The sequence below is a fragment of the Staurois parvus genome, unplaced genomic scaffold, assembly GCF_062004578.1.
Source record: "Staurois parvus isolate SC_StPar_1 unplaced genomic scaffold, SC_StPar_1.0 ptg002233l, whole genome shotgun sequence".
NCBI classification, from domain to species: domain Eukaryota; kingdom Metazoa; phylum Chordata; class Amphibia; order Anura; family Ranidae; genus Staurois; species Staurois parvus.
Genome location: NW_028320029.1, coordinates 110,495 through 123,465, shown reverse-complemented (window position 1 = coordinate 123,465; position 12,971 = coordinate 110,495). Strand labels below are relative to the sequence as shown.

The window sequence follows — 12,971 nt, the reverse complement described above, 5'->3', positions numbered from 1 at the left end:
TACCCCCCTGAGGGACAGGACACAAGTCGAAGGACAGCTGAGAGCACCACGACCCTCTGCAGTACCTCCACTGAGGGACATGACATAGTAAGTGTGGAGCTGGACACAAGTCATAGAGCACCATGACCCTCTGCAGTACCTCCCCTGAGGGACAGGACACAGTAGCTGAGGAGCTGGACACAAGTCATAGAGCACCATGACCCTCTGCAGTACCTCCCCTGAGGGACAGGACACAGTAGCTGAGAAGCTGGACACAAGTCATAGAGCACCATGACCCTCTGCAGTACCTCCCCTTAGGGACAGGACAGAGTAGGTGAAGAGCTAGACCTAAGTCATAGGAGAGCTGGGAGTACCATGACCCTCTGCAGTACCTCCCCTGAGGAACAGGACACAGTAGGTGAAGAGCTAGACATAAGTCATAGGACAGCTGAGAGCACCATGACCCTCTGCAGTACCTTCTCTGAGGGACAGGACACAAGTCGAAGGACAGCTGAAAGAACCATGATTTTCTGCAATACCTCCCCTGAGGGACAGGACACAGTAGGTAAGGAGCTAGACCCAAGTCATAGGACAGCTGAGAGCACCATAACCCTTTGTAGTACCTCCCCAGAGGGACAGGACACAGTGGGTGAGGAGCTAGACCAGCAATGGGCAAACTACGGCCCGCGGACCTTTTAATCCGGCCCGCGGAGCTAGGCTCCCGCTAGGCTCCTCTCACAGTCCGCCCTGAAGACCGGTGTAGCATGAAAATCTGTCTCCAATGAGGATCTGTCCCCCTCGACGTATCTGCGCATGTGCCGGAGATCGCCGATCGGCTGCTAATGCCTGAAACTGGCACATGCGCAGATACGTCGAGGGGAACAGATCCTCATAGGAGACAGATTTTCATGCTACACCGGAACGGCGCGGGAACACGGCGAGAGGAACGCGCAGAGCAAAGGTAAGTGAATTGACACGGGGGGGACTTGGGGACTTAATATGGGGGATGAATTACTATATGGGGGATGAATTACTATATGGGGGATGAATTACTATATGGGGGATGAATTACTATATGGGGGATGAATTACTATATGGGGGATGAATTACTATATGGGGGATGAATTACTATGGGGGATGAATTACTATATGGGGGATGAATTACTATGGGGGATGAATTACTATATGGGGGATGAATTACTATATGGGGGATGAATTACTATATGGGGGATGAATTACTATATGGGGGATGAATTACTATATGGGGGATGAATTACTATATGAGGGATGAATTACTATGGGGGATGAATTACTATATGGGGGATGAATTACTATGGGGGATGAATTACTATATGGGGGATGAATTACTATGTGGGGGATGAATTACTATATGGGGGATGAATTACTATATGGGGGATGAATTACTATGTGGGGGATGAATTACTATATGGGGGATGAATTACTATATGGGGGATGAATTACTATATGGGGGATGAATTACTATGGGGGATGAATTACTATGGGGGATGAATTACTATATGGGGGATGAATTACTATATGGGGGATGAATTACTATATGGGGGATGAATTACTATATGGGGGATGAATTACTATGGGGGATGAATTACTATATGGGGGATGAATTACTATATGGGGGATGAATTACTATATGGGGGATGAATTACTATGGGGGATGAATTACTATATGGGGGATGAATTACTATATGGGGGATGAATTACTATATGGGGGATGAATTACTATATGGGGGATGAATTACTATGCTTACTATGGGGGAATATTACTATACTTACTATGGATGACACATACACATCATTCATCTACTCTTGGTCCGGCCCCCGGGTCCAATATATGAACCCATTGCGGCCCTCAAGTCAAAAAGTTTGCCCACCCCTGAGCTAGACCCAAGTCATAGGACAGTTGAGAGCACCATAACCCTCTGTAGTACCTCCCCCGAGGGACAAGCCACAGTGGGTGAGGAGGCATACACAAATAAGACAGCCGGGAGAACTGTGTCACCAGGAAGATGTCTGGGATAAAATGATCCACCTCATATATAGAGAATAATTCCTCAAGCTGACTCCCACGTGGACTAAAGTCATGGGGACACCAGAGCTGGTGCAGGGACCTCCTCAGGTTCTTGGTTTGTACCCTTGTCAGGCTTTGTTCCCCATCTATGTCCTATTAGGGAGATCTCCAATCACTTTCTGTCCCATAACCAAAACAGGAAGTGAGAAGGAATCCCTCCAAAGTGAGGATCACCAGAACTAGTTGCCCCTATTGGAAGATTTCTCCTCTATTCCTATTCTGGTGTCAACCCAAAATTTTGGATTTCCTGTCACTTCCGCTTTCAAATCTCCCTAATGGGGGGGCCACAGACCGCAGTACAAACCTGACGGGTGATCTAATCCATCTCCAATCTATCCATTAAAAAACCATTTGCCTTTAGTTATACTTTCAGCTGATCCCCATGAAGCTGTAGGGCTTTGACTTTTTTTCCAAGTCAAGGTTAAGCCCCACCTCTCTAGGAAATAAGCCCCGCCCTTGCCCTTTAAATGCCAGACGTCAGAGCCTCCATTACCTACTGATCGGTAAATACCAGTCAGTGGTGCCAAGTGCCGGGTTTAATCTTGAGGAACCATGTACAGCCTGGGCCTAGGATCTGAGGAGGCTTCACAGGGACACCAAGACCTGAACTTTGAGACCCTCACATGCTCATCAGCACTGCTGCAAACCAACCACAATGTAGTGGGAGGAAACCCGCGCAAGCACAGGGAGAACATATGAAGCTCCACGTAGATACTGTCCTGACTGAGATCCTGAGAACTCCAGTGCTGCAAGGCAGAAGGGCCAACCACTAAAGTCGGCCATACGCGGGTCAAATTCCCAACAAATTTTCTTTTCGAAAATCTTTTTAATTCAAATTTCGCATTATTAGTGAGTGGAGTTCAGTTGGTTGGATTTCGAAATCAATGGTGGAACCATCGAATTACAAAACGCACCCAATTTTCCATTTTCTAGAGAAAATTCGTTCGGAATTTGACCCATTTATGGCCTGCAAAAAGCCGGCCATACACGAGTCAAATTCCCAAAGAATTTTCTTTTCGAAAATCTTTTCTAAGAATTTTTGTTTGAATTTCGCACCATCAGTGGGTGAAATTGAAGGCTCTGTTGGTCGAAATTCGAAATCAATGGTGACACCATCGGATTACAAAACACATGAAATTTCTGATTTTCTAAAGAAAATTGGTTCGGAATTCGATAAAGCTGGCCAGTCTTTTTGAAAAATCTTTTCTAAGAATTTTTGTTGGAATTTCGCACCATCAGTGGGTCACAGAAACGGCCGATTTTCGTGTGACCATCGAATTTGAGTGATCGGGAACGTTGGAAATTTTTTCAAAAAACGAACAAATTTCGAGTCAATGATGGAAGAATTGTGCGAGAAATATAAAGCTGTGACCTGGAAAGAAAAGAAAATTCTTGGCCACGAAAATTTTTTTTCTTTAGCAACACGAGCAGAAATCGAAGGCTTGGGTGGTTGTATTTCGAAATCAATGGTGGAACCATCGGATTACAAAACTCACAAAATTTCCGATTTTCTAAAGAAAATTTGTTCAGAATTCGATAAAGCTGGCCATTCTTTTTGAAAATCTTTTCTAAGAATTTTTTTTCGAATTTCACACCATTTTCGAATTTGAGTGGAAATTTTTTGAAAAACGAACAAATTTCGAAGCAATGATGGAAGAATTGTGCGAGAAATATAAAGCTGTGACCTGGAAAGTAAAGAAAATTCTTGGCCACGAAAAAAATTTTCTGTAGCAACACGAGGAGAAGTTGAAGGCTCGGTTGGTCGAATTTCGAAATCAATGGTGGAACCATCGGGTTACAAAACACACAAAATTTCCAATTTTCTAAAGAAAATGTGTTCAGAATTTGATAAAGCTGGCCATTCTTTTTGAAAATCTTTTCTAAGAATTTCCGTTTGAATTTTGCACCATTAGTGGGTCACAGAAACGGCCGTTTTTTGTGTGAACATCGAATTTGAGTAGAAAGTTTCTGAAAAACGAACGAATTTCAAATCAATGATGGAAGAATCGTGTGAGAAATATAAAGCCGTGACCTGGAAAGTAAAGAAAATTCTTGGCCACAAAAATTCTTTTCTGTAGCAACACGAGGAGAAATCGAAGGCTTGGTTGGTCGAATTTCGAAATCAATGGTGGCGCCATCGGATTACAAAACGCACAAAATTCCAGTACTCTAAAGAAAATTCGTTCAGAATTCGACCTGTGTATGGCTTGCAAAATGCTGACCATACACGAGTCATATTCTCAAAGAATTTTCTTTTCAAAAATCTTTTCTAAGAATTTTTGTTCGAATTTCACACCATTAGTGGGTCACAGAAATGGCCGATTTTCGTGTGACCATCGAATTTGAGTGATTGGGAACGTTGGAAATTTTTTTCAAGTCAATGATGGAAGAATCGTGCGGGAAATATAAAGCCGTGACCTTGACAGAAAAGAAAATTCTTGGCCACGAAAATTTTTTTCTGTAGGCACATGAGGTGAAATTGAAGGCTTGGTTGGTCGAATTTCAAAATCAATGGTGGCGCCATCGGATTACAAAACGCACAAAATTTCCGATTTTCTAAAGAAAATTTGTTCGGAATTCGACCCGTGTATGGCCTGTAAAAAGCCAGCCATACATGAGTCAAATTCCCAAAGAATTTTCTTTTCTAAGAATTTTTGTTCAAATTTCGCACCATTAGTGGGTGAAATTGAAGGCTTGGTTGGTCGAATTTCGAAATCAATGGTGGCGCTTTCGGATTAAAAAACGCATGAAATTTCTGATTTGTTAAAGAAAATTCGTTCGGAATTCGACCTGTGTATGGCCTGCATAGAGCCAACGTGCTGTCCCAGCTGCTAGAGGGTGGAGCTCAGCGCAGGAACACACAGCGGCCGTGTGGGGAGGGGCAGTGACCCCTCGCAGTTCATACCTGGACTGTACCGTCATGGCGCTCCCTTTGCCAGTTTGGCGACGGCACAAAGTAAATACTCGTTCTGGGCGACAACCGGGGATGTGTTGTCGGAGGAACGATGTTATCTCTGCCAAGTCTGCGATGTATTTTTCTTCCAGTTTTATGATGAATGGCCGTGTCAGAGGAATATTTATTATTCGGGTCTAATACATTACAGAATGGAATATTCCTCTGCAAGACGAGGCCGACTGAGGAGGGGCAGGCATGGGGGAAGGTGCAATCTACAATCAGAGGTGCCCCCCAGCAGGGACCCCCTCATCCACCAGCACAGGTCCTCCATCTTACCTCCTTCAGTCCCGGGGGGGGGGGGGGGGGATGGGGGGGGTATTTGGCGGGATTTTTGTTTTTTATTGGAAAGCTACAATGTAAAAAAAACTAGAACCCCTTGAGAAAAACAGTACGGCTGGTGAGATGTTATCACGGTCCCTCAGCCCGCCCCATGTACCCCGGGATGCCCACGTGGAGGAAAAATATATGACATCTATCTGAAGTACTACAATTCTGGCCGGATTCAGTATATTTAAAATAAATAAATTAATTTTAAAATATATCTAAAATATATTTTTTTTCCATGTGAGTGAAACTTGTGACTATATATATATATATACACACACACACATAGTCACAAGTTCCACTCACATGGAAAAAATATGGAAAAAAAAAAAAATTAAATATATATATACACACTGTATGTTGAAATGCTTTTTTTATATATCATAACATACATGAAAAATATTTTTTAAAATATATATTTTTAAAATATATTCTTCAGATTTTTTTTTAACATATAAAAAAGTCATTTTAACATATGTTAAAAAAAAAATCTGAAGAATATATTTTAAAAAATAATTTTCATATACTTTGTAATATATAATAAACACATTTCAACATACAGTATTTATATCACACACACATATAAATATATATATATATAGTCACAAGTTCCAACCACATGAAAGAAAAATATATTTTAAATATATTTTAAAAATATTCTGCCTAAATATATTGACATTTATTTGAAATACTACAATTTTCGCCATATTCAATATAATTAAAAAAAAAAAATAAATAAAAAATTATATATATATATATATATATATACACACACACACACACTGTATGTTGAAATACGTTTTTTATATATTACAAAGTATATGAAAAATATTTTTAAATATATTCTTCAGTTTTTTTAATATATAAAAAAGTCATTTAAAAAAAAAATCTGAAGAATATATTAAAATAAAATATATTTTTAAAAATATTTTTCATATATTTTGTAATATATAAAAAACGCATTTCAACATACAGTAGTATACAATTTTGGCTGTATTCAATATATTTCAAAATACATATATATATATATTTAAATGCGTTTTTTTATATATAACAAAATATATAAAAATTATTTTTTCAAATATATATTTTTTTAACCTCTTGGTGTCAGCCGAACGCAAATGTGCTGCCTCCCGGAGTCTGAGCCTAGACGCTGAGCGGCCGCACATTTGAGTTCAATTTAAAAAAAAACGTGCTGAGTGTGCGCTCCCAGCACACATGTCCGGTACTCACAGAAAGGTCCCGATCTCCTCTTTCAATCGGGACCTTTCCCGATCATGTGACCGCTGTAACAGCACGTCACGGCAGTCACATGACCCTAAACCCCGCCCTGCCTTCCGGCATCTGAAACCTTTAAAAGGACTCGGAGGCGCCGGCGCCAAGGGCTTAAATATATTCTTCAGATTTTTTTTTTAACATATGTTAAAATTACTCTCTATATATGTTGAAAAAAAATCTGAAGTATATATTTTTTGTAATTTTGTAATATAAAAAAAAAACACATTCCAACATACAGTATACAATTTTGGTTGAATTCAATATAGTTCAAAATATATTTATTTATATATATATACACACACTGTATGTTGAAATGCGTTTTTTATATATTAGAAAACATATGAAAAATATTTTTAAAAATATAGATTTTTTTAAATATATCCTTCAGTTTTTTTTAATATATAAAAAAGTAATTTAAAAAAAAAAAATCTGAAGAATATATTAAATTAAAATATATTTTAAAAAATATTTTTAATATATTTTGTAATATATAAAAAAATGCATTTCAACGTACAGTAGTATACAATTTTGGCTGTATTCAATATATTTCAATACACACACAAACATATATTATATATATATATATATATATATGTATGTTGAAATGCGTGCTTTTATATATAACAAAATATATAAAAAATATTTTTTCAAATATATATTTTTTTAACCTCTTGGCGTCGGCCGAATGCAAATGTGCGGCGTCCCGGGGTCTGAGCCTAGACGCTGAGCGGCCGCACATTTGAGCTCTATTGAAAAAAATCGTGCTGAGTGTGCGCTCCCAGCACACATGTCCGGTACTCACGGAAAGGTCCCGATCTCCTCTTTCGATCGGGACCTTTCCTGATCATGTGACTGCTGTGACGGCGTGTCACGGCGGTCACATGACCCTAAACCCCGCCCCGCCTCCTGGCTTCTGAAACCCTTAAAGGGCCGGGAGGCTCCGGCGCCAAGGGCTTAAATATATTCTTCAGAGTTTTTTTAACACGTTAAAATGACGTTATGGTGTTATTCACCACACTGGACACTGTATTTTGTATTTAATGGTTAGCGAACGCATTTTTAGTGGCATGCGTTTTTTCTGTGTATTTTTTATGCACGCTGTGTGTGTTTTTTTTTTGTATGCACATTATGTGATCATTTGTATTCATCATCACGCCGGCATCGTTTAGGTGCGTTTTGTAGAATTTGTGTTTTACGCTGTTTGTTTTCTATGTATTTTATGCCACAAGTGCGCCCTTGATGTGCGGTCCTATTTTGGACTCTTTGTCATATAGTTTTTTTTTTCTTTTCACTTCCATCATCTTCAGATCCAATTTAGGATCATTTTGGGCACAATTGATGCATTGGTCCCATTTGGACTTTTCTTGGCACATTTATTACTCATTTGCAGGGGCGGACTGACCATTTGGAAACTCGGGCACTGCCCGAGGGCCCGGGGTCAGTAGGGGGCCCCATGAGATTCCCCTGGTACCTTTTTCATAGGATTTTTTGAGTTTGGGCAAGGACACAGGGGCCCCATGATCCTCTATTGCCCGGGGGCCCCATGAGTTGTCAGTCCGCCCGATTGTGGATTTCTAATTTTTTCATTACTGTTACTAGCGCGACATCATTTTTTGTATTATTCACATATAGATCATTAGGTTTATTATTGGATGCCGGCAGCTGTACCTCATTTATTAATATTGTAGGGACTTATGCAGGCCATAGACGGGTCGAAGATCGGCCAAAAAAAAAAAAATCGGCTGATTTTCGCACCTTTAGTGGGTTAATTGGTCAGCCATATTTCTGGATTTTGGCACATTTTTTTTAGCGGTGAAGTTGGAAAAAAAATCAACCGATTTTGCCGATTGCCCGATTTTCCCGGCAATGATGGGCAAGTCGGCCGATCTTTTTACCGATAAAAAATCTGCGCATGAGCCGTGACCTGCAAGAAGAAGAAAAACAGGAAGAAGAAGAAAAAGAAGAAGACGCAAAAGAAGAAGAAAAAGAAAAAGACTTCCAGTCCGCTATTATATTTGACATGAAAAAGTCTTGCGGTTGCAACAATGTATCCATTTGTATCCAAATAAAAACATCTGTATCCGGAATGAATACAAATGGATACATTGTTGCAACCGCAAGACTTTTTCATGTCAAATATAATAGCGGAGCTCTCTGCAGGGACAGAAGTAATTAAATGCCGGCTGCAGACGGGACGAAAATTGGCCGATTTTTTTTTAACGTTGGTGGTAACGTCGGCCGATTGAACAAACTATTTTTTTTTTTTAACGGCCGGTTTTTGACCCGTCTATGGCCTGCATAAGATAGGAGCGCAGGAGGTGACTTCATGCATATTTATATCTACATATAATAAATATATATTACATGTGGTTAAAGGCGCTAGTGAGTCAAGGGCTGCTGACAGCGCGTTGTTGTAGGCGGTCATAGCCAAGTCGGGGCAGGACAGGGGGAGGATGCGGTCATGGAGTTGATCAGTTGCAGAGTGGAGGGGGGCAGGGTTAGGGTTGCGGAGGTTCCGGCTGGTAGTAGTGTGACATTTGGAGGGGTAGGCATTGGAGGACGAGGAGATAGAGAAGGTGATCAGGTTGTGGTCAGAGAGAGGGAAGGGGGTGTTAGTGAGGTTGTGGGGAGCGCAGCGGTTGGAGAAGACAAGATCAAGGATATTACCGTCGGAGTGGGTGGTGGATTGTATGCACTGTGCAAGTGCAAAGGAGGAGGTTAGGTGGAGGAGATGGGATGTGGCCGGGTTGTCGAGGTTGACAGGGATGTTGAAATCCCCAAGAATGATGGTGGGTAGCTCAGAGGAGAGGAAGAAGGGTAGCCAGGAGGAGAAGTCATCCAGGAAGCGGGGTATGGATCCAGGAGGCCGGTATATCACAGCAATCTTCAGGGGGGTTGGGGAGAATAGTCGGACGCAGTGGTCCTCAAAGGAGGAGAAGGATAGAGGGGGATTGGCAGAGAGGGGTGGAGGACACTGAGTGGAGGCCAGTGGAGGGATTGGCAGAGAGGGGTGGAGGACACTGAGTGGAGGCCAGTGGAGGGATTGGCAGAGAGGGGTGGAGGACACTGAATGGAGGTCAATGTCCTATCTGGTGTCCCTGGGAATAATTACCGGTCTCCTCATGGTCTCCAGGGAGTGGGATGTCCACGTTCTGGTAGAAGGTGGTGATTCTGGTCCCGTCTGCATGTTCCACAACCGTGGACCCATCTGTGCTCACCGCTGTCACCACCCCATCTTCTCGAGTCGTCACCACCTGCAACATGGGCAGCACATGTAGGAAGCTGCTCCTTCACACATGAACTTTACATATATGTGCTGTATATTTCAGATGAGGGTAAAATCCTGCAAACCTTCTGTATATACAATTTTCATCATCCCATCCACACCAGCTGGAAATATGAGGGAGGAGCTGGAGAGCAAGGGTGAGTGAAATCTTCAGATTTCCCTCAACTCCTGCATGGTTATCCAAGCCTCTGATGGATCCATACCATCAGAACCTACCAAACGTGTCACCATTGTAGTACTACCCTTGAAGAGGCCACCGTGCCTCATCAGATCAGCTCCCTCTTGGGTCTCACTAGGGCTCCAGCCAATTTACCACCAACCTACTGGGCACACCTCCCCAGGGATTGGCCAGAGCATGACAACTAATCAGCCTAGGCATTAGAATTTCCCACCCTAAGCTCTCGAAGGGTCTTCACAGAGGCAGGGGGAACAATTAAATCCCCAGGCTGAGGAGCCATGAACGGGCCCGGGCTACCAATCTCCGCTCCTCTGATTACGGGGCAAGCCAACAGCTAAGTTTGCCTAGCGTCCTATCGGAGGCCATTTTTGGACTCTTTCTGCATTGTGAAAAAAATTTACAGCATACACTCGGGGTGAGGGAGGTGACTTACTGTCCCGTTCACAGGGTCTGTAGCTTTGAAAGTCTGCAGAGGTCTCAGGTCCAGCCTCTCGGAGCCCCGGGTTCCTATTTGATCCCCGGATGGGATGGTGGTGATCCAGGTGCCGGGCTGTACAGCTGCAACTGGGGGAGTGGCTGGCAGTGGCTCAGGGGGAGGAGCCTCCACTGGCTCTGGCTTAGTTGTTGGTGGCACCAACTTTGGCCCACCTTTCCCTGTGAACAACAAGAGTGAGAAAACTTAAAGGATCCATCCACCTGAAAATAAATGTCAGTTATTACTGAAGACAGGTAGGCTGAGGAAACAACTGGTTTAGAATATTTCTGAAGGATTCCAGCAGTAAGACCTCTCCATCATAGCCCGCCATAGCCCGCCATAGCCCGCCATAGCCCGTCATAGCCTGCCATAGCCCGTCATAGCCCGTCATAGTCCGTCATAGCCCGTCATAATCCACCATAGCCCGTCATAGTCCCGGATTAATTGGTTTTCAATGCATTTACAAATTTTTTTTTTAATCATGTCCCTGTACAGTATTTATGCCTTTAACCCTCCATAGCGGTCTGATTATGTCCGTATTTCTGTGCTCAAAGCGGTACATTTTTTTGTATTTTTTTTATTGTCGGCCTGTAATTTTTAGGTCAGTCAGGTCCATAAATATTGGGACATGGACACAATTGTAACATTTTTGGCTCTATACACCACAATGGATTTGAAATGAAATGAACAAGATGTGCTTTAACTGCAGACTGTCAGCTTTAATTTGAGGGTATTTACATCCAAATCAGGTGAACGGTGTAGGAATTACAACAGTTTGCATATGTGCCTCCCACTTGTTAAGGGACCAAAAGTAATGGGACAGAATAATAGTCATAAATCAAACTTTCACTTTTTAATACTTGGTTTCATATCCTTTGCAGTCAATGACAGCCTGAAGTGTGGAACGCATAGACATCACCAGACGCTGGGTGTCATCCCTGGTGATGCTCTGCCAGGCCTCTACTGCAACTATCTTCAGTTCCTGCTTGTTCTTGGGGCATTTTCCCTTCAGTTTTGTCTTCAGCAAGTGAAATGCTCCATCGGATTCAGGTCAGGTGATGGACTCGGCCATTGCAGAACATTCCACTTCTTTGGTGGCTTTTGCAGTCTGCTTTGGGTCATTGTCCATCTGCACTGTGAAGCGTCCAATGAGTTGTGAAGCATTTGGCTGAATATGAGCCGATAATATTCCCGAAACACTTCACAATTCATCCGGCTGCTTCTGTCAGCCGTCACATCATCAATAAATACAAGAGAAGCAGTTCCATTGGCAGCCATACATGCCCACGCCATGACACTACCACCACCATGATCACTGATGAGGTGGTATGCTGAGGACCATGAGCAGTTCCTTCTCCATCCTCTTCTCTTCCCATCACTCTGGTACAAGTTGATGTCGGTCTCATCTGTCCATAGGATGTTGTTCCAGAACTGTGAAGGCTTTTTTACATGTCGTTTGGCAAACTCTAATCTGGCCTTCCTGTGTTTGAGGCTCACCAATGGTTTCCATCTTGTGGTGAACCCTCTGTATTCACTGTGGTGAAGTCTTCTCCTGATTGGTGACTTTGACACACATACACCTACCTCCTGGAGGGTGTTCTTGATCTGGCCAACTGTTGTGAAGGGTGTTTTCTTCACCAGGGAAAGAATTCTTCGCTCATCCACCACAGTTGTTTTCCGTGGTCTTCTGGTGTTGCTGAGCTCACCGGTGCGTTCCTTCTTTTTAAGAATGTTCCAAGCAGTTGTTTTGGCCACGCCCAATGTTTTTGCTATCTCTCTGATGGGTTTGTTTTGTTCTTTCAGCCTAATGATGGCTTCACTGATAGTGACAGCTCTTTGGATCTCATCTTGAGAGTTGACAGCAACAGATTCCAAATGCAAATAGCACACTTGAAATGAACTCTGGACCTTTTATCTGCTCATTGTAATTGGGATAATGAGGGAATAACACACACCTGGCCATGGAACAGCTGAGAAGCCAATTGTCCCATTACTTTTGGTCCCTTAACAGGTGGGAGGCACATATGCAAACTGTTGTAATTCCTACACCGTTCACCTGATTTGGATGTAAATACCCTCAAATTAAAGCTGACAGTCTGCAGTTAAAGCACATCTTGTTCGTTTCATTTCAAATCCATTGTGGTGTATAGAGCCAAAAATGTTAGAATTGTGTCCATGTCCCAATATTTATGGACCTGACTGTAACTCGCTGAAATCTGTCTGAACAAGAGTCTAGTGAACATCCCGGGTAGGATAAAACTTGAAACACGAAATCATAAATTACAATATAATAAATATACATAAAAATAATAATAAATGTAATTCAATAATATAATCAAACCAAAAACACTGAAATGTGAAATATAGCGCCAAGTTGGCACATCGCTG

General features: G+C 42.2%; 1 protein-coding gene across 1 annotated transcript in view; it reads right to left on the bottom strand.

Annotated features, from left to right (window-relative positions):
* SPAG17 (sperm associated antigen 17) overlaps nucleotides 1-12,971 on the bottom strand; it is a gene marked incomplete at its 5' end in the record, with an annotated part of 180,206 nt that overhangs the window by 71,952 nt on the left and 95,283 nt on the right. Inside the window, 2 exons of the mRNA XM_089665542.1 lie at nucleotides 9,757-9,898; nucleotides 10,542-10,762. Coding sequence (XP_089521668.1) covers nucleotides 9,757-9,898; nucleotides 10,542-10,762 — 363 coding nt within the window. The remainder of the gene's footprint in view (nucleotides 1-9,756; nucleotides 9,899-10,541; nucleotides 10,763-12,971) is intronic.